The sequence below is a fragment of the Apodemus sylvaticus genome, chromosome 13 (assembly GCF_947179515.1).
Source record: "Apodemus sylvaticus chromosome 13, mApoSyl1.1, whole genome shotgun sequence".
NCBI lineage: Eukaryota > Metazoa > Chordata > Mammalia > Rodentia > Muridae > Apodemus > Apodemus sylvaticus.
Genome location: NC_067484.1, coordinates 6,897,751 through 6,920,044, shown reverse-complemented (window position 1 = coordinate 6,920,044; position 22,294 = coordinate 6,897,751). Strand labels below are relative to the sequence as shown.

Below are 22,294 nucleotides of genomic sequence, written 5' to 3'. Positions count from 1 at the left end.
TGATTTCCAGAGTGGTTGTACCAGCCTGCAATCCCACCAGCAGTGGAGGAGTGTTCCTCTTTATATATATATTTTTTTCCTATATTCTTAGTTTACATTCCAAATGATTTCCCCTTTCCCAGTTCCCCCCTTCCCATATGTCCCATAAGCCTTCTTCTCTCCACCCATTCTCCAATCACTTCCAGGAGTGTTCCTCTTTCTCCACATCCTTGCCAGCATCTGTTGTCATCTGAGTTCTTCATCATAGCTAGTCTGATTGGTGTGAGGTGAAATCTCAGGATTGTTTTGATTTGCATTTCCCTGATGACTAAGGACATTGAACATTTCTTTAGCCATTCGATATTCCTCAGTTGAAAATTCTTTGTTTAGCTCTGTACCTCATTATTTAATAGGGTTATTTGGTTCTCTGGCGTCTAACTTTTTGAGTTCTTTGTATATATTGGATATTAGCCCTCTGTTGGATGTAGGGTTGGTAAAGATCTTTCCCAATTTGTTGGTTGCTGATTTGTCCTATGGACAGTGTCCTTTGCCTTACAGAAGCTTTGTAATTTTATGAGGTCTTACTTGTTAATTCTTGATCTTAGAACATTAGCTATTGGTGTTCTGTTCAGGGAATTTTCCCCTGTGCCCATGTACTCAACTCTCTTCCCCACTTTCTCCTCTATAAATTCCAGTGTATCTGGTTTTATATGGAGGCCCTTGATCCATTTTACCTTGAGCTTTGTACAAGGAGATAAGAATGGATTGATTTGCATTCTTATGCATGCTGACCGCCAGTTGACCCAGCACCATTTATTGAAAAGGCTATCTTTTTTCCACTGGATGGTTTTAGCTCCGTTGTCAAAGATCAAGTGACCATAGGTATTTAGGTTCATTTCTGGGTCTTCAATTGTATTCCATTGATCTACTTGCCTGTCACTGTACCAATATCATGCAGTTTTTTTCACAAAAAAACTGTACAGCTTGAGGTACGGGATGCTGATTTTCCCAAAAGTTCTTTTATTGTTGAGAATAGTTTTTGCTATTTATATTTATTATTCCAAATGAATTTGAGAATTGCTCTTTCTAACTCTCTTAAGAATTGAGTTGGAATTTTGTTGAGGATTGCATTGAATCTGTATATTGCTTTTGGCAAGACGGCCATTTTTACTTTATTAATCCTGCCAATCCAAGAGCAGGTGTCATTTCCCTAATTTTTTTCTCAGCCTGCTTATCCTTTGATTAGAAAAAAACTACTGATTTCTTTGAGTTAATTTTATATCCAGCTACTTTGCTGAAGTTGTTTATTAGGTTTAGGAGTTCTCTGGTGGAATTTTTGGGGTCACTTAAGTATACTGTCTTATCATCTGCAAATAGTGATATTTCAACTTCTTTCCAATTTGTATACCTTTTACCTCTTTTTGTTGTCTATTTGCTCTGATAAGGACTTCGAGTATTATATTGAATAGGTAGGGAGAGAGGGGTCAGCCTTGTCTAATCCCTGATTTTTATTGGGATTGCTTCAAGTTTCTCTCCATTTAGTTTGATGTTGTCTACTGGTTTGCTGTATATTGCTTTTACTATGTTCAGGTATGGGCCTTAAATTCTTGATCTTTCTAAGACTTTTAACATGAAGGGGTGTTGGATTTTGTCAAATGCTTTCTCAACATCTAATGAAATGATAATGTGGTTTTTTTTCTTTGAGTTTGTTTACATAGAAGATTACATTGTTGGATTTCCATATATTAAACCATCCTCGCATCCCTGGGGTGAAGCCTACTTGATCATGATGGATCATCATTTTGATGTGTTCTTTGATTCAGTTTACAAGGATTTTATTAAGTATTTTTGCATCGATTTTTATAAGGGAAATTGGTCTGAAGTTCTCCTTCTTTGTAGGGTCTTTGTGTGGTACAGGTATTAGAGTAATTGCAGCTTCATAGAATGAATTGGGTAGTATTCCTTGCATTTCTATTTTGTGGAATAGTTTGGAGAGGATTGGTATTAGGTCTTCTTTGAAGCTCTGATAGAACTCACCACTGAACCCATCTGATCCTGGGTTTTTCTTGGTTGGGAGACTGCTGATATTTTCTTCTATTTCTTTAAGGGTTATGGAACTGTTTAAATCATTTATCTGATCCTGATTTAACTTTGGTATTTGGTATCTGTCTAGGAAACTGTCCATTTCATACAGATTTCCCAGTTTTGTTGAATAAAGGCTTTTGCAGTAGGATTTGATGATTTTTTGGATTTCCTCAGTTTCTGTTGTTATATCTTCCTTTTTGTTTCTGATTTTGTTAATTTGGATACTGTCTCTGTGCCCTCTGGTTAGTCTGGCTAAAGGTTTATCTATCTTGTTGATTTTCTTAAAGAACCAGCTTCTGGTTTTGTTGATTCTTTGTATAGTTCTTTTTGTTTCTACTTGGTTGATTTCTTCCCTGAGTTTGGTAATTTCCTGCCTTCTACTCCCCTTGGGTGTACTAGCTTCTTCCTGTTCTAAAGCTCTCAGGTGTGCTGTTAAACTGCTAGTGTATGCCCCCTCCAGCTTCTTTTTGGAGGCACTCAGAGCTACGAGTTTTCCTCTTAGGATTGCTTTCATTGTGTCCTAATGATTTGGGTATATTATGCCTTCATTTTCCTTAAATTCTAAAAAGTCTTTGATTTCTTTATTTCTTCCTTGACCATGCTATTATTGAGTAGAGCGTTGTTTGCCTTCCATGTGTATGTGTGCTTTCTGTTGTTTTTGTTGCTATTGAAGACCAGCCTTAATCAGTAGTGATCTGATAGGAGACATGGGATTATTTCTATCTTCTTATATATGTTGAGGTCTGTTTTGTGACCTCAACAATTTTGGAGAAGGTACCACGAGGTGCCGAGAAGAAGGTATATTTTTTTGATTTAGGATGAAATGTTCTATAGATATCTGTTAAATCCATTTAGTTCAAAATTTCTGTTAGTTTCACTGTGTCTCTGTTTAGTTTGTGTTTCCCTGATCTGTCCATTGATGAGGGTAGAGTGTTGAAGTCCCCCATAACACTCCACAACACACATGTGAAGTGCAATGTGTGCTTTGAGCTTTAGTAAAGTTTATTTTATGAATGTGGGTGCCCTTGCATTTGGCGCATAGATGTTTAGAATTGAGAGTTCTTCTTGGTAGAATTTTCCTTTCATGAGAATGAAGTGTCCTTATCTTTTTTGATGACTTTTGTTTGAAAGTTGATTTTATGTGATGTTAGAATGGCTACTCCAGCTTGTTTCCTGGGACCATTTGTTTGGAAAATTGTTTTCTAGCCCTTTATTCTGAGGTAGTGTTTGTCTTTGATACTGAAGTATGTTTCCTGTATGCAGCAAAATCCTGGGTCCTCTTTATGTATCCAGTGTGTTCGTCAATGTCTTTTTATTAGGGAATTGAGTCCATTGATGTTAAGACATATTAAGGAATATTGATTCCTGTTATTTTTGATGCTATTTTTTCGTTGTGTGGCTATCTTCTTTTGGGTTTGTTGAAAGACTTTATTGCTTTTTTTAGGGTGTAGTTTCCCTCCTTGTGTGTGGGTTTTCCAGCTATTATCCTTTGTAGGGCTGGATTTATGGAAAGGTATTGTGTAAATTTGGTTTTGTCATGGAATTTCTTGGTTTTTCCATCTATGGTGATTGAGAGTTTAATGGGTATTGCAGTCTTGACTGGCATTTGTGTTCTCTTAGGGTCTGTATGAGATCTGCCCAGGATCTTCTAGCTGTCATACTCTCTGATGAGAAGTCTGGTGTAATTCTGATAGGTGTTCCTTTATATGTTACTTGACCTTTTTCCCTTACTGCTTTTAATATTCTTTCTTTGTTCTGTGCATTTGTTGTTTTGATAATTATGTGATGGGAGGAATTTAGGAATTTCTTTTCTGGTAAAATCTATTTGGAGTTCTGTAGGCTTCTCGTATGTTCATGGGCATCTTTTTCTTAGGGTTAGGGAAATTTTCTTCAATAATTTTGCTGAAGATATTTACTAGCCCTTTAAGGTGGGAATCTTTGCTTTCTTCTATACCTATATTCCTTAGGTTTTGTCTTCTCATTTTGTCCTGGATTTCTTGGATGTTTTGCGTTAGGAATTGTTTGCATTTTGCATTTTTTTGAGTGTCAATGTTTTCTATGGTATCTTCTGCACCTGAGAGATTCTCTCTTCTTTCTCTTGTATTCTGTTATTGATACTTGTATCTATGACTCCTGATTTCTTTCCTAAGTTTTCTATATCCAGAATTGTCTCCCTTTGTGATTTCTTTATTGTTTCTACTTCCATTTTTGGATCCTGGATTGTCTTGCTCAGTTCCTTCACCTTTTCCTGTAATTCTTTAATTTTTTATTTTTTATTTTTGTGTGTGTGTTTCCTCTTTAAGGGCTTCTACCTGTTTTCTGTGTTCTCCTGTATTTCTTTAAGAGAATTATTTATGTCCTTGAAGTCCTCTATCACCATCATGTGATTTTAAATCAGAGTCTTTCTTTTCGGGTGTGTTGGGAAAACCAGGGCTTGCTGTGGTGGGAGAACTGGGTTCTGATTATACCAAGTAGCCTTTGTTTCTCTTGCTTGTGTTCTTGAGCTTGCCTTTCTGCCATCTGGTTATCTCTGGTGTTAGCTGGTCTTGCTGTCTTTGCATGTGGCTTGTCTGTCCTGCAAGCCTGTGTGTTGGTACTCTTGGGAGACAAGTTCTCTCCAAGAGGAATTAAGGTATGGAGAGCTGTGGTACAGGGCCAGCTCTATGCTCACAGGTATGTAGGCACTCCAGGGAGACCAGCTCTCTCTTTGTGGTATTTGTGTATGTAGTTCTGTGGCCCAGGATCAACTCTAGGTGCAGACAGAAATCAGAAGCCTACAGTTTCAGGCTGTCCCTGGGTTTCTGTGTCCTGAGGGTTCAGAGTAGATTCCTCTGAACATAAGGGGTATTCATACCTGCACTCACAGGCCTGTCTATACTCCTGGGAGGGTAGCTATTTCTCCGCACCACCTGGGTATGGAGTCCTGTCTCAGAGGATGTTCTCCAACAGTAGACAGAAACCAGAATGCTCCCATCCCAGGTCATCCCTGGGTTCCTGTCTTTGGTTAATATTCTTAATGTGTTTTCTGCAAATGATCCCAGAGAGCTGTACCCCATGCTGTAGCATAGAAAAGAGTTCTAGTACTTCTTGATCTTCTGTTATATACCAGCTGATAGGCTAGCCTCTGGTTAGGTAGCACTGACCAAGCTACTCATCATTTAGACACTTGAAGAAGATAGTGAAAATCAGGGTTGTTTCTGATAAGAAGTGCTCTTAGGAAATAAAATGACATGACAGAAGAGGATGCCCCTTTCTTTAGATGAATAGTGCCTTCCTCCTCAAGAGATTTGCATGAAGAGTGTTCAGGGGTAGTTGGGATTCAAGGCACCAAGTGGATGATGTGCTTGAGCAAGGCAAACATGGTCTGGGAGAGCAGGGTGTCCTGAGTCAGGTACAAGGAAGTAAGGTGAGACAAGACAGGTAATGAGGCATGTGATTGTGGTGGTATGAATATTGAATACACTTGGCCATGGGAAGTGGTACTATTAGGAGGTGTGGGATTGCTGGAGTAGATATGGCCTTGTTGGTGGGGTTGTATCACTATGTTGGTGGCCTTTGAGCCTACCAGCTTAAGCCTTTAAGGCTTTAAGCCTCCTAGGCTTAAGCTCCACCCAATGTGGAATTCTAGTTTCCTCCTGGCTGCTTGCAGAATACTGTCTTCTTCTGACTGCCTTCAGATCAAGACATAGAACTCTGGACTCCTCTAGTACCATGTCTGCCTGCATGCTGTCATGCTTCCTCCCATGATGATAATGGAGTGGACCTCTGAAACTGTAAACCAGCTCCAGTTACATGCTTTCTTTTATATGAGTTGCCTTGGACATGGGGTCTCTACAAAGTAATGAAACCCTAACTATGACATTGATCTTACTAAAGCATTTCATAGTTTGTGATGTACAGTGACAAGTGTGTAGTGTTCATTTTTTCCCTTGGTAAAGTCTGTCAATGTATTTATCACATCTTTTTCATTATCTATAGCTGTCTGTAAATACACATATGTGTAATGAAGTGCTATTATGGCTACTTTCACCATCATGTGTCTTATCTACAAATGTGTATAAGACAGCTCTGGAGATCCTGGAACTCATTAGTAGGACCAGTTGGCCTCAAGCTTACAGAGATCCTCCTCCCTCTACCTTCTGAATGCTGGGATTAAAGGTGTAAACCAGCACACCAGGCTACATGTGCCCTTATAACATAAAATATAATTATGACTTTTTAAAAGAGTGTAATGTAATGCATTTAATGTTTGCATTGTTTTACAGCTCTCTATGGACAGTTTTTTGTTATTCTTAAGAGAGAAATTAAGTAATAAATCCCCATTTTTTTCACCTACTGATAAGCTGTAATCTAATTTTATTGTGAAATTTATCCATTCTAGATACATATGAAATCATACAGAATTTGCCATTTTTGTTTCTTGATTATTTTCTCTGTAATAGTTTGAAGCTATACCTTCCTTATACCATGTTTCTGTATTTTATTTCTTCCTATGGCTTAATAATTTTCCATTGTATGTATGTGCCAGATTGTGTTTATTTATTTATCTCTTGAGGGATGTTTGTGTTGTGTATTCCTTGAATCATGTGTCAGTGAGCAGTGTCTTACATGCCTGTGTTTGAGTCTGTTGTGTATGCAGGACTGAGCTGAAGATCATATGCTAGTTCTTGCTTTAGCTTTGGAAGGTCTTCAAGCCCCCTTGTTGACAGCTACAGCATTTGACCTACCTACTAGCAAGGCATAAAGCTTCTGCACATTGTAGTTACTTGCGCATGCTTCCTCTCATTCTTCATAGCATTTTACAGCTTCCAGGAGCTTCTCATTCTCCTTTTGATTTGCATCTCCAGATACTAACAATGGGTGATGAACTTACCACTGATTGTTTTTTGTGTGTACATGCTGACTTAGGAGAAATGGCTATTAAAATCTTTGCCCATTTTTCACTTAGTTCTTTGTTTATTGTTGAGTTTTAGGAGCTATTAATGAATTCAAAATATTAAGCCCTTACTAAATACATATTTTGCAAATATTTTGCAATATCTGTGTTTTGTCATTGTTCTTTTTTTATATTTTGATACACAAAGTTTTAAATGTAATAAAGTCTGGTTTATGTTTTCTTTTGTTGTTTATGTTTTGGTTTCCATATCTAAGAATCCATTGCCATGAAGATTTTCTGTTACTGACTGGGAAGAATATTTATGGTTTTAGCTCATATTTAGATTGATGTTTCATTTTGTAATGTTTACATGTGGTTGAAGGCACGGTGCTTTGAGAGCTCAAAGCTGGGGACTTACCCAGTGTTGTTCTATTTCACAGTCTTAGCTGTCACTAACTTAGTAAAATCAGGCCAACAATGTGCTGTGTGAATATTTGCTAGAAAGTGTGATTTTACTCTTTGAATTTTTTCCCTGCAGAATCATTCTGTGTCTTGTTCATTTTTGCTAAAAGTCTGGTAGATACAATTAATCCACACTATCAGAAGTCTGCTTCTATCAGTTGTAATTATATTTCTTTATTTCTCCAGACACAATCTCCCAGAATTCTTCTTTGTCTTACTGTCATGAAGCAAGAGGTCCTTACCATTCCCCAAACCTATCCCCAGGAAGCAGTAGTTCTCGGCCTTCTGTGGTTGGGCGCACAGGCCAGCGACCCCGAGGAGATGGCCAGGACTGGGATGCGGTATCTTCCAGGTGATTGGCTCCTGTGTCTGTGTCCACTTTATAAGGAGAGAATTGTTCCCCCTCTGTTTTCTCTTGGATTATTGTCCTACATATAGGCCTGTTTAGATCAGTAACTTTCATAGTTTTGTTATTATGATCTGCAAGTTAACAAATATTATCTTGAAACTCTGCATTCAGTACACATTCATATGTGTACATTCATATGCTCCCTCTCAGCCTCTCACCCTCTTTATGTGTGCTTGATTAAAAGACGTTTACACCATGTTACTCCAGTTCACTAGTCTGCAACCACTCTGTATTCTCTATTCCTTTCTATTTCTTTTAAAAAATGGTTTTGTTCCACTGTTATTTTTATCAGGTAGAGATAGAACATTACATTAAAAAATAATATGTGGGAGTGGGTCTTGGTATAGGGTCTAGCATGCCATGTTCCATGTGTGGTGGCCAGAGGATAACTTTGTGGATTTGGTTTTCTCCTTCACCTTTTACATGTGCCTTTGGGGCTAATTCAGGTTATCAGGCTCTAATAGTAAGTGCCTTAATTCTCAATTATTATAATCCCTGAATTATGTTTGTTTTAAAAATGTTTTATATATATATATATATAAATTTGTAAGTCTAATCATAATTTAAAGTCCTGTGTGTATGGAAATGAATATTGTTTAAATGGGAACTCTCTCAAGGGGCATATATCACTTACCTGTGTGGATAGAGATTTTTTTCAAATGTCATGTTTGGTTGAAGGGATGGCATTAGATGTGTGTTAGCTTATCCTAGGCCATAAATAGTGTACAACAGTAGCCTTTTCTTGCATGTCATCCTAAGTAGTGTTAGATAAGGAAGGCCATGTCTTGGCTTGGTTGTTGTTGCTGCTGCCCTACAAGCTCACACAAGCTTAGCGTAGTCATGAGCATGGTGTTAGGACCACATGTTTTACACTCTTGATTTCCTTGGTCATCTTCAGACGGTGTTACTGTAGGAGAGGCTTTGCGGTTATTGCTGTTACTTGCATCAAAGCCTTCATTTTCAAGGGGTTGAAACCATGACAGTTACTGAGGGTGGAGTTGGGGCTGTCTATGGCAGGAGAGCACAGTGCTCATGTTCTACCGTCAGCTGAGGACTTACAGGCTTTCTTTTTTCCTTGCCTTAAAGCATGCTTTACTACTTTGTTCTTTGTGTGTGAACAGCTTGCTCACGGGGTCTGTCAAACACCGAAAGAAATCCATATTTTGGGGTGCTTGGAATCTTGAAGTTAATAAATAAGGAAATAGGCATAAAATCTCGGGAGCTTTGCATTTTCACATAGCATGTCTGAGTGATTCAGCTGTAGTTGTCCATAACGTTTAAGTCAGAAATTTGAGGACCCAGAGTAAGAATCTTTTAATGGAGAAAGCATTTTCAAAATCATATGATGTTGAATGTCCTGGTACGTAACCCACTTCTTATGGTATCTTTCTGAGGCCATTCTCCAGTTGCTCACATTGGCTTACTTAGAACATTTGCTGAAAATCCTAGAAGCCCTCAGCAACTGTATGAACTGTTTAGCTTTGTCCTCCTCATTTGCTCCATCAGTACTTTGCTTATTTTCTTTCTAGAAGTCAGTGTGTTATTGCTGCTCTTGTTTTCTGCTATAGAAATGTTCATGTTTCAAAGTAATCAGTATGAAAAGCAAGGAATAAATGAGTGCATGTTTCGCTTCATGTTCTGTTTTTCTGTTTTTGTGGTATTGCAGTCTGCAGCTTAGTGCATGCTAGGTGAGTGCAGTGTCAGTGAGCTGCACCTTTAGCTCCTTCATGTGTAACCTGAGGTTCTCTGTATGGACGCTAGTCCAATTTGTTAGACTTCTTACGTAAGTCAATATGATGAGTAGTGTGAGTTCTGTTCTGCAGCAGGCAGCAGCAAGTCTGCTATTTGAGTTGTCTTCTTACTCAAGATCTTTGTTTACTTTCCAGTGGAAGTAGTAGTCACCCGCAGGTGACCTCCAGGATATCTGCGCATTCTCCTTTGGGCGTGGCCCATGTTGATCTGCCTGAGCTGGAAGCAGAGGACACACTGGCACTGCAGTTACAGCAGCTTAGTCTTCCTCAGTTCTGCATCTCCACCCTGGAGGCAGCAGCTCCTCTGCTGAAAACAGGTTAGCTGATCGGGAATTCCGTTTCTTACACAGTGTGTGTCTGATTTATGTGTCGCCTGTGAGTGGCTGATACTTTCTTTTGTATTAAGACTTTTAGCATCTATTTTACTTATGTTTCCTTAGAAATTAGCAAGCCACCTCCCCTTTTTGCTTCACTAAATGTGGTACCATGCTGATATTCAAATAGAGTATATTCTTAAGAATACATTTAAGGCCAGCAAAAATATTCACTTTTGTTCTAAAGTCACTGTTTGAAGTACTCTCTCTTGCTCATATTTTACTCTCATGACTTCTAAAAAAGATTTATTGATATTTTCATGTGTATGAGTATTTGTTTATTGGACATTGGTATGTGCGCATCATGTGTGTTTAGTCCTAATAGGGATCAGAAAAGGCATCATATCCCCTTGAATGAGTAACAGAGGGCAGAACAGAACCACCATGTAGGTTCTGGGAACTGAACAACCTGGGTCCTTTTCAAGAGTAGCAAGTGCTCTTAACTTCTGAGCTATTTCTCTAGCCATATTCATATCTTATAAGCTAGGAAATGGTAACCAATCCCCCTACTTGGATTCCTAACCTTTATTACAATATATTTTTCTCTAAAGCAACCTTTACATGTTCTGGGTCACATTTTACTGGTATGTACTAAGTATGCTTTTCTTAAAGCATAGTAGACCCAGTTACAGTGTGACTGGTTTCTGTCAAGATTCTAGTAATGGAGCCCTGTGTGGAGTTCCCAGCCTGCTCAGCCATTGCTACTTGATTTCATGAGCATTATTTTCTGTTTGTCAACAACCCATTTTTCTCCTTCAGTGGTCACAGTGTCATCATGTTTTCAAAGGAGAAAACTACGGTTTAAAATGATTTTCAGACTTGTCAAGATAGCTAACAGCAGGGACCTGACCAAAAGCACTAAACTTGGAGTCCACACTCCAACATTTTCAGTGTAAGCAAAGTATTGGAAGCAGGAATGGTTTGTTTTCTGTAAGTTTATACTTTCCTCCTCAGTTTTGGATATTGAAGCAGGTGTTCATGTTTTCTAGGCAAGAACTCACCCCCTAAAACTCTCTTAGCAGTTGAAAAACTTGTCAAGATATTTGATGAAGTGAGTTTGCCCTTGTTTATTTATCAAAAAGCCCATATTAATGGATGAACACTTAATATTTTGTTTTGTTTTATCTTTGTTTTTGTCCGCTTGAATAGAAAACTAGAGCAAACGTATAAATTTGGGAAGTATCTATATCTTGAAAAGCCCCTCCCTTTCCTGCTCCCAGTGGGGCTGTGACTTACAGATGCCTGCGTGTGCATGCTTTTACAAGCTGATGGTGTGCTGTGGTATGGGAGTGGCACTTGGCATCCTCAGGCTGCTCTGTTTATTTATCTGGTATATTGGGAAGAACAGTTTCTGTCTTAATGATTTTGCATTTAACCTTTCTTTAATTTGCTGTAAAAAGTCAGGCTGATAATTACAAAGTTATATCTTGTACATAAAAATTTCTAAATGTTCCTTTGCCCTTTCACAGTAAATTATTGCTTAATTTGTAGTTGTTCAGTATTGGAAGAGATGTAGAGAGAGCTTGTTCCAGCTGTTCTAATGAAAAAAATGAATGTAGGTACCTGTCATTCAGGAGTTTGTTTTACTAATAATTCATTAGAAATTAACCTTTAAGGTATAAGACAGGACTGTCTTATTTGAAAGTTTGCCTTTCAGAATTTTAGAAAATGCTTTTGTTTTCTATCTCAGCAGAGAAAGGAGATTAAGTTTATTTTAGGACAGTGTTAGTTTTGTTCAGGAGAGTGTTAGTTTTGTTCTTTTGAGATGGTCTTGTGATTGGCCAAGAGTATGTCATGTAACCCAGTGGTGGTATTACAAGTGTGTGCCACCATGTGTGTCTAGCACAGCACCTCTTGGAATGTTTTTGGATAGTGGCTTTTTGTTTGTATAAACAGTCTCAGGTATTCCAGCCTGGTCTTAAACTTATTACACAGCTCAAGATGACTTTAAACTTCTGATCTTCTTGCCTTCATCTCTTGAGTAATGAGTTCAGAAGTGTGCCTTACCATACCTGGTATAGGCATCTCGAAATGGAACCCAGGGCCTCCAGCAAGCTAGGCAAGCCTTTTACCAGCTTAGTTACACTCTCAGCATTGGATGCTTTTTCTTATAATTTCTTCAGTATACAGTACTGTGGATGGACATTTATTCTTTTAGCTACTGTGGTATAGGATTAGCTTCTCATGTGACTCTTATATCACATGACAAAGCTTAATGCTTCTTGTACTAGAGAGAAGTGACTAGAATGTGTTCGCTAAACTTGCTTGTTTTGTTGTATAGAATATATAACATGGATGGTCTCTGAGTCTGAAATTGCTTAAATCTGTTTCAGGTAGGTAGTGAGAAAAGGTTAAAATATAGTATCTCCCCGCCAGGCCTCTGCACCAAGTCCCAGCGGGTCTCTCTCTCCTGCCCAGGACCCACTCCTTCCGAGTATCCAGCAAAGTATAACTCTTAAACTTGAGTAGTTAACCAAATATATTTATGTATATGTAACTCCCAATTACATAATGCCAATTTACAATGTTAAAAGTTTTATCCCACTATTTCTAACCTCTCAGCACACCAGAAACACATCTGATGCCATCTGGATCTGCACATCTCCTCCTCCACTTCCTCCTGCAGCTCCCAGGCTCCCTCTCTCTCCACCCCTCTTTCTCTTAGCTCCTCCTCCTCCTCTCTGCCCTCCAATCACTGGCCTCTCAGTGCCTCTCTCCGCCCCATCTTCTCTTAGCTCCTCCTCCTCTCTCTCCAGTCACTGGCCTCTCACTGCCTCAGTGTGAATGGATTGGAAATATCTTGCATCAAAGGTATTTTTAGTTATTTCTACTTTCAAGTAACTTTGACACTTAGGAGCACATTTAGTCTGTTACAGTGAAATTGTGACTTCCTCATTCATCTCTGCTAGCAGTTTAAAAACACCAAGGATAGGGAAGTAGGAATTTGGGAGCATGCCTAGCTAGAGGGTCCAGCTAATTAACTGAAAATCAAGTGACTTTCTTTTCCCTTGTATTTCTCCCATTTTTATGTCTAGGTAGCAGGGAAATGGTAATAAGAGTTCTGGAACTGCTTGCAGAGGACATGCTGCTCATTGGACAAGCAATTTCATCTGAAATCTGGGATGATAACAGCCTCTTTGCTATAGATGTGGTGAGAATCATTATTTTCATTAGTGTTTAGTAGGTTTTATTTTATGGCAGAATACATGATAGGCTCATGTTGTATGCAACTCCAAGTAAATCTTTTCCTCAGTGGTTTGGTTTACACTAATAGAGACAGGTCTACACAAATAAAAGGCTACTGGGTATAATAGCTGTCATGATACCCACACTTTATAGCATAATTATGATAGCTAATTCATTGGTTTGTATTTGCTGTGTTCTGATTTTAAATTTTTCTTATACTTTTGCTCAGAGAAAGTATTAGCTCATAGCAAGAGGAAAATAATTAGTTTTATTCTCATGACTTCTAAAAAAGATTTATATTTTCATGTGTATGAGTATATGTTTATTGGACATTGGTATGTGTGCACCATGTGTTGCTTTTACTATGTTTAGGTATGGGCCTTGAATTCCTGTTCTGTCCAAGACTTTTAGTATGAAAGGATGCTGAATTTTGTCAAATGCCTTTTCAGCATCTAATGAAATGACCATGTGGTTTTTTCCTTTGAGTTTGTTTATGTAGTGGATTGCATTGATGGATTTCCGTATATTGAACCATTCCTGCATCCCTGGGATGAAGTCTTCTTGATCATGGTGAATGATCATTTTGATGTGTTCTTGGATTTGGTTGGCAAGAATTTTATTGAGTATTTTTGCATTGATGTTCATAAGGGAAATTGGTCTGAAGTTCTCTTTCTTTGTTGGATCTTTGTGGGGTTTTGATATAAGCATATTTGTGGTTTCACAGAACAAGTTGGGTAATGTTCCTTCTGTTTCTATTTTCTGGAATAGTTTGAAGAGTATTGGCGTTAAGTCTTCTTTGAAGGTTTGATAGAATTCTGCACTAAAACCATCTTGTCCTGTGCTTTTTTTGGTTGGAAGACTTTCTATGACCCCTTCTATTTCTGTAGGTGTTATGGGACTGTTTAGATGATCTATTTGGTCTTGATTTAATTTTGGTATTTGGTATCTGTCTAGGAAATTGTCCATTTCCTCCAGATTCTCCAGTTGTGATGAGTATAGGCTTTTGTACTAGGATCTGATAATTTTTTGGATTTCCTCGGTTTTTGTTGTTATATCTCCCTTTTCATTTCTAATTTTGTTAATTTGGATACTGTCTCTGTGCCCTTTGGTTAGTCTGGCTAAGGGTTTATCTATTTTGTTGATTTTCTCAAAGAACCAGTTCCTGGTTTTATTAATTCTTTGTATGGTTCTCTTTGTTTCTACTTGATTGATTTCAGCCCTGAGTTTGATGATTTCCTGTCTTCTCCTCCTCCTGAGTGAATTAGCTTCTTTTTGTTCCAGAGCTTTCAGGTATGACATTAAGCTGCTAGTGTATGCTCTCTCCAGTTTCTTTTTGGAGGCACTCAGGGCTCTGAGTTTTCCTCTTAGCACTGCTTTCATTGTGTCCCATAGATTTGGGTATGTTGTGCCTTCATTTTCATTAAATTCTAAAAAGTCTCTGATTTCTTTCTTTATTTCTTCTTTGGCCCAGGTGTCATTGAGTAGAGTATTGTTCAGCCTCTATGTGTATGTGTACTTTCTGTTGTTTTTGCTGCTATTGAAGACTCTATAGTGATCTGATAGGATTCATGGGATTATTTCGATCTTCTTATATTTGAGGTCTGTCTTGTGACCAATTATATGGTCAATTTTGGAGAAGGTACCATGAGGTGATGAGAAAAAGGTATATTCTTTTGCTTTAGGATGAAATGTTCTATATATATTTGTTAAATCCAATTGGTCCAAAGCTTCAATTAGCTTCACTGTGTCCTTGTTTAGTTTCTGTTTTCTTGATCTGTCCATTGTGGCTAGTGGAGTGTTGAAGTCACCCACAATTATTGTGTTAGGTGCAATGTGTGCTTTGAGCTTTAGTAAAGTTTCTTTTACGAATTAGGGTGCCCTTGCATTTGGAGCATAGATGTTCAGAATTGAGAGTTCTTCTTTGTGGATTTTTCCTTTGACCAGCGAGAAGTGTCCCTCAGTGTCTCTTTTGATGACATTAGGTTGAAAGTCAATTTTATCTGATATTAGAATGGTTACGCCCGCTTGTTTCCTGAGACCATTTGCTTGTAGAATTGTCTTCCAGCCTTTTACTCTAAGGTAGTTTTTGTCTTTGACACTGAGGTGTGTTTCCTGTATGCAGCAAAATGTAGGGTCTTGTTTACATATCCAGTCTGTTAGTCTATGTCTTTTTACTGGAAAATAGAGTCCATTGATGTTAATAGATATTAAGGAATAGTGATTATTACTTCCTGTCATTTTTGATCTTATTTTTTATCTTCTTTTGGGTTTGATGAAAGAAGGTTACTATCTTGCTTTTTCCTGGGTGGAGTTACCCTCCTTGTATTGGAGTTTTTCACCTATTATCCTTTGTAGGGCTGGATTTGTGGAAAGATATTGTGTAAATTTGATTTTATCATGGAATATCTTGGTTTGTCTATCTGTGGTGATTGAGAGTTTTGCCGGGTATAGTAGTCTTGGCTGACATTTGTGTTTTCTTAGAGTCTGCATGAGATCTGTCTAGGATCTTCTAGCTTTCATGGTCTCTGGTGAGAAGTCTGGTGTAATTCTGATAGGTCTTCCTTTATATGTTACTTGGCATTTTTCTCTTACTGCCTTTAATATTCTTTCTTTGTTTAGTATATTTGGGGTTTTGATTATTATGTGATGGGAGATATTTCTGTTCTGGTCCAGTCTGTTTGGAGTTCTGTAGGCTTCTTGTATATTCATGGGCATCTCTCTCTTTAGGTTAGGGAAGTTTCCTTCCATAATTTTGTTGAAGATATTTGCTGGCCCTTTAAGTTGTAAATCTTCACTCTCTTCTATACCTATAATCCTTAGGTTTGGTCTTTTCATTGTGTCCTGGATTTCCTGGATGTTTTGGGCTACAAGCTTTTTGCATTTTGCGTTTTCTTTGACTGTTGAATCCATGGTTTCTATGGTATCTTCGGCATCTGAAATTCTTTCTTCTATATCTTGTATTCTGTTGTTGATATTTGCATCTAAGGCCTCTGATTTCTTCTCAAGGTTTTCTATCTCCAAAGTTGTCTCCCTTTGCAATTTCTTAGTTGTTTCTACTTCTTTTTTTAGATCCTGGATGGTTTTGCCCAGTTCCTTCACTTGTTTGTTTGTGTTTTCCTGTAATTCTTTAATAGTTTTTGTGTTTCCTCTTTCATGACTTCTGCCTGTTGACTCAATTTCTCCTGCATTTCTTTAAGTGATTTTTGTGTTTCCTCTTTATTGGATTCTATCTGTTGACCCATATTCTCCTGAATTTCTTTAAGTGTTTTTTGTGTTTCCATTGTAAGGGCTTCTAAGTTATTCATGTTCCCCTGTATTTCTTTAAGAGATTTATTTATGTCCTTTTTGCGTTCCTCTAACAGCTTCATAACCAGTGATTTTAAATCCAAATCTTGTTTTTCCGGTGTGTTGGGGTATCCAGGACTTGTTGTTGTTGGAGAATTGTGTTCAGATGCTGCCATATTACCTTGATTTCTGTTAGGAATGTTCCTTTGTTTGCTTTTTGCCATCTTCTTATCTCTGGTGTTAGTTGATCTTGTTGTCACTGGCTGGTACATGAACCTCCTGTGAGCCTGTAAGGCTATTTTTGCACCGCTGGATGACTGGGTTTCCTCTGGCACAGATTGCTGATGTGCTGCCTTCCTCTTGGGTGCCCTTGGAGACCTGGTATGTCTTGCTCCAAGCAATGCTATACTTGTGTTGTCTCTGTGAACCTGGTGCTGCCTCTCTGCTCTGTCAGGGAGTGAAGATGGCAGATGCTGTGGGGACCTTTACCAAGTACTGATCACTCTGCAGGGCAAACGACCCCTGACAGGGTTGGCACACAGAAGGCCCACAGAGCTGCCCAGGCCATGGGTGTAGGCAAAAGCCTGACAGGCTGACACCCTAGCGATGTTAGCCTTGGGCTATGTCTTCGTACCTGGAGCTGTCTATTAGATCTCTCTGTTGTCTGGGAATCAAGATGGCAGAGCACCCCTCCAAGTGCCAGTCATTCTGCAGGGCAAATGACCCCCCCCCCCACAGGGTTGGCGCACAGACAGCCCACAGTGCTGCCCAGCCCTGGGCAGCACTTTTGACCTCCAGGGGGCATATGGCATTATCTAGAGACATTTTTATGTGTCCTAACTGTTGTGGTACTGTCATCTAGTAGACAGAAGCCAGAACAGCTCTGCATAAGAAATACATTTTTAGCTGAACCTGCCAATATTATCAAGATTGAAAAAAATATATTATTAGAGTATCCTCCTTACAGAGGTCTAGATTCTACTTGGATGAGATGTGGCCCTTCTGGGGTTCCTGTTAGATGTCTACAGTGGTTTCTGATGGCTTCTACTGGTTGAGGCTTGAATCTCTGTTGGCCAATCTGTTCCCTGGGATTTTGTGTTAACTCTGACTGGTTAGATTTGTCCCACATTTATGCAGTTTGTAGTTTCCACATCATCTCCATTTTCTCAAGCCATCACGACTGTTGGACTCCATGGTCCCCTTGGTTTATGTTTTCTTTACAGGAGTTGCTTGCAGGCACAGTAGGGCCTTCATTTCCTATTTTTCTTTCCCCTGACATGACAGTTTTGTACTGCCAATTCCCCTTACTATTTTTTCCTCAATCTGTGCAGCTTTTTAGTTGTTCCTTAGAAAGAAATGACTAGTTCTTACTACTATTTTATGACCCAATATAGAGGCTTTAAATTATGATGTTTAAGCAACTGACTTACCTGGAAATTATCAGAGTTTTAGTTTACAGTATAGATTCTGGATCTCTCTTAGAATCATTTTATATGGACAAATGTTATGGTGGGTTAGTTTTGTGAACTTTTAATACAAAATGAAGTCGTGGGAAAAGGAGGCTTTAGTTGAAGAATTGCTGCTATTATATTGGCCTGTGGGCATATCTAAGGGGATTTTCTTATTTGCTAATTAATGTAGCCTAGCACAGTGTGGACAATGCCATCAGGTGGGCCTGGGCTGAATAAGAAAAGGACCCCAACAAGTCAGAGGAAGTAAGCCAGTGAGCAGAGTTTCTTTGTGGTCTATACTTCAGTTCCGTCTCTACTTTCTTGCCTGAGTTCCTGGCTGACTTCCCACAGTCTTGAACTATGACATGGAAGTGTAAGGCAAATAAGTCCCCTCTTCCCCCAAGCTGGTTTGGTCAGTGACTCATTATAGCAAAAGAAAGCACACAGGGCAGGTGCTTTGTTTTCCACTGTTTGTATTTCACTTGATAGATCATTTCAGAAGTACATACTAGCCTATGGAATGCTGTATTATGGCATAATATTTTGAAGACCTATAAACTACCAAAGTTTGGTTCTTATTATTTGCTGCTAGAGACCCATTACAGAAGAATTTTACCACTGAGATGCATCTTTAGCTCTTAGTGTATCCATATGCAATTGCAAACTATAAATCTTTTGACATTTCAATGTACCATAATTCTGTTGTCACTTAAATCTTTTATTTTGAAATCATCTGATAAACATTTTTCTTGAATGAGTGACATCATCTCTTTTGTTAATGTCAATTAGTAATATCTGTTCTCTTTGTTTCCCTTTTGGTTAACTTGCTAGGGAGTATTATAATTTATTAGTCATATAAAATATATATTGCTTTAAAGATAACTTGTTCAATGTTTTGTAAGTGTGGGGATCACAACCAGGGCCTTGAACCTGGGCTGGACATGTGTTTATACTGAACTGTGCCCTAGCCCAGGTGATGACTTGTTCTTACTGATTTTTCTTTGTTACTGTGATTATGTCTGTCCATATTTAATTAAGATTTGTTTTGGCTGTTAGGGAATGACTGATATAATCCTTAGGAATAGAAGTCAGATCATAAAAATACAACTAAAACATAAACAATGCAGATATTTACATAATAAATATTTGTGCATAATATTTAGTTGATGCTATAATGAATACTCAAGATAATTAACTTGTTAGGGGAAGAGGTTTATTTTATTTAGAGTGTTGGTACTTACAGTTAAATAAACACTAAGTGGACTCAGTGGTTTTGGGTTTCAGGTCGTAGATAACAGTGGTGGTCTATGTATGATGTCAGTCTGCATGCTTCATAGCCAAGAAGCACAAAGAAAGGAGAAGAGGCTAAGGTACTTCAATCCTTTTCAGATGCGAGCCTCCAGGGACCTAAGGATATTCCACTGGGCTCTACTTCCTGATACCTTCACCTTGGATACCAAGGCTTTAACATTTAGACTTTGAGGTTATTAGGTTTCTAACTATAGTGACACATGTATCTTGAAAAGATAAATAAATGACAAATAATAGGTTTAATATGTTTTGAAGCCCTTTAATTTGTGATAGTAGTTCTTGTTTATTTGTTTTATGTTTTTGAGACAGACTTCCATATATCCCAGGCTGGCCTCCACTTTGCTGTATAGTCAAAGATGATCTTGAACTTCTGATCCTCTTGCTTCCACTTCCTAAATACTGGAATCACAGGCATGATCCACCATGCCAAGGTACTAAATTTAGAGCTTCCTGTATGCTGAGCAACAATACAACCAACTGAATTACATCCCTGATCTCTGATAAAATTATTCATCATTTTATTTTTTCTTTAAAGTTATACTCCTTCATAGTACTTTTTTTTTTTTAAAGGAGATTGTTTTTCCCCTTCATATATTGAAGGATTTCAGCAAGTGGTTTTATTCTTAGAAATGTGAGGAATAGATTATCAGTTGTGTCTTAAATTAACTCAAAGATTCTTGGCTAGAACATTTATCTGAGAAAGTTAGTCATTCACTTTTTACTTTTGCCTGCTGATTTTTTGTGACTCACATAATTTTTTTTTTAATTGTAAAGGTTAAATCTGTTATATAAGTACCAATTGGTATATAAGAAATGCTAGGTCTACTATCAGTGCTTGAAATTATACATAATTTATTTACAAATAAATACCTCCTTGGTAAAAGCTATTTTCTTCAGTGTTTAAATTAAATGAAACAAAACACTGACATTTTTGTTCCTACTTTGACAAACATTAAGATAAAAGATAGAATTCTTGAGCATCATTTGATATGTGAATTGTGTCTTGGGTATTCCAAGCTTCAGGGCTAATATCCGCTTATCAGTGAGTGCATATCATGTGTGTTCTTTTGTGATTGGATCACCTCACTCAGGATGACATTCTCCAGTTCCACCCACTTGCCTAAGAATTTCATGAATTCATTGTTTTTAATAGCTGAGTAGTATTCCATAGTGTAAAAACACCACATTTTCTGTATCCTCTCCTCCATTGAGGGACACCTGGGTTCTTTCCAGCTTCTGGCTATTATAAATAGGGCTGTTATGGATATAGTGGAGCATGTATCCTTATTACATGCCAGGCAATCCTCTGGGTATATGCCCAGGAGTGGTATAGCAGGGTCCTCCAGTAGTATCATGCCCAGTTTTCTGAGGAACCGCCAGACTGATTTCCAGAGAGGTTGTACCATCTTGCAATCCCACCAGCAGTGGAGGAGTGTTCTTCTTTCTCCACATCCTCGCCAGCATCTATTTTCTCCAGAGTTTTTGATGCTAGCCATTCTGACTGGTGTGAGGTGAATCTCAGGGTTGTTTTGATTTGCATTTCCCTGATGACTAAGGATGTTGAACATTTCTTTAGGTCTTCAAACTATTCCACAAAATAGAAACAGAAGGAACACTACCCAACTCATTCTATGAAGCTACAATTTCGCTGATACCAAAACCCCACAAAGATCCAACAAAGAAAGAGAACATTAGACCAATTTCCCTTATGAATATTGATGCAAAAATACTCAATAAAATTCTTGCCAACCAAATCCAAGAACACATCAAAATGATCATTCACCATGATCAAGTAGGCTTCATCCCAGGGATGCAGGGATGGTTCAATATATGAAAATCCATCAATATAATCCACTACGTAAACAAATTAAAAAAAAAAAACCCACATGGTCATTTCATTAGATGCTGAAAAAGCATTTGACAAAATTCAGCACTTTCTGTCATCATGAGATGCTGGCTGTTTTTGCTTCGAGGAGTAAATATTTGTCTTAGTTGTTAATGATAGTAATGGTTCTCAATGGCGTTTGTATATTTATATGCAGAATTGATTGTTTAGTTTTGTCTTGTTTGGATGCTTTCAGAAAGAGAAATTGCTCCAAGTGTTGGGGTCCCTTGGAGAAGCCATGTGCTACCGTAAAACCAGTTTTAGCTTGGAGCAAGCAGAGGCTGTACTAGTGCACCACCGGATGGCCTTTGTCAGCATCTCGCTGTTCACAGTTCGACTGTTGCAAATTCTTCTCCCTGTTGAAAAGGTAAGGGAGAAAAGGCTGGGTGCTTATAATTTCCTGAAAAAATTTAAGTAAGTGACTATTTAATGATGTAAAGGTGTGTTCTACTTTAGAATGTTTTCAAAATATATGTGGAATAGCACTGTGTCCTTCAAGGCTTGACCTTGGAAACCTGACTAGTATAATGAGAGTGTGAAGAAAGGACAGACACATAGACTGATGTATAGAAAAGCTGGAGTCATTTAGGCCATTTGCTGTGATGGAGACACACCATCACTGCAGCAACCAAGAAACTATGTGTATTTATTTTATGCATTTGTGTCAAGGAGGTGGGTTTATTGTACACTGCTGAACGAAGAAGTAGGGTTAGCTAATCTTGACAGGAGGTCTCTGTCATCGATACTGTTCTAGAGGCACCATGACCAAGGCAGCTTAAACAAGAAAGCATTTAATCTGGGGCTTGCTTACGGTTTCAGAGGGTGAGTCCATGACTGTCATGGTAGAGAGCATGGCAGCAGGCAGCATAGCAATGGAGAAGTAGTAGAGAGCCTCTATCTGATCCACCAGCAGCAGGCAGAGACACAGAAGACAGACAGTCAGAGAGATGGACAGACTGAACTTGGCCTGGCATGGCATTTTGAAACCTTTGCACCTCACCCCCAGTGGAACACTTCTTTCTACAAGACCACACCTTCTAATCTTTCCTAAATAGTCTACCAACCTGGATCCACACATTTAAGCATATGAGCTTATGGAGACTGTTCTCAGTCCTATCACCACAGTCTCTGTAGGGGAGAAATCTCAGGTTGTAGTCATACTGGAAGAGGAAACTGTGATTGATAATTTCTGTATTCACTGCACGTGGATCAGAGGAAGGCTTTGCAAGTCCTCTTTGAA

General features: G+C 38.4%; 1 protein-coding gene across 1 annotated transcript in view; it reads left to right on the top strand.

Annotated features, from left to right (window-relative positions):
• Positions 1-22,294, top strand: part of Rttn (rotatin) — a 234,439-nt gene that overhangs the window by 10,772 nt on the left and 201,373 nt on the right. Inside the window, exons 8-11 of the mRNA XM_052155468.1 lie at positions 7,589-7,754; positions 9,698-9,879; positions 12,972-13,087; positions 21,251-21,421. Of these exons, the coding sequence (XP_052011428.1) occupies positions 7,589-7,754; positions 9,698-9,879; positions 12,972-13,087; positions 21,251-21,421 (635 nt within the window). The remainder of the gene's footprint in view (positions 1-7,588; positions 7,755-9,697; positions 9,880-12,971; positions 13,088-21,250; positions 21,422-22,294) is intronic.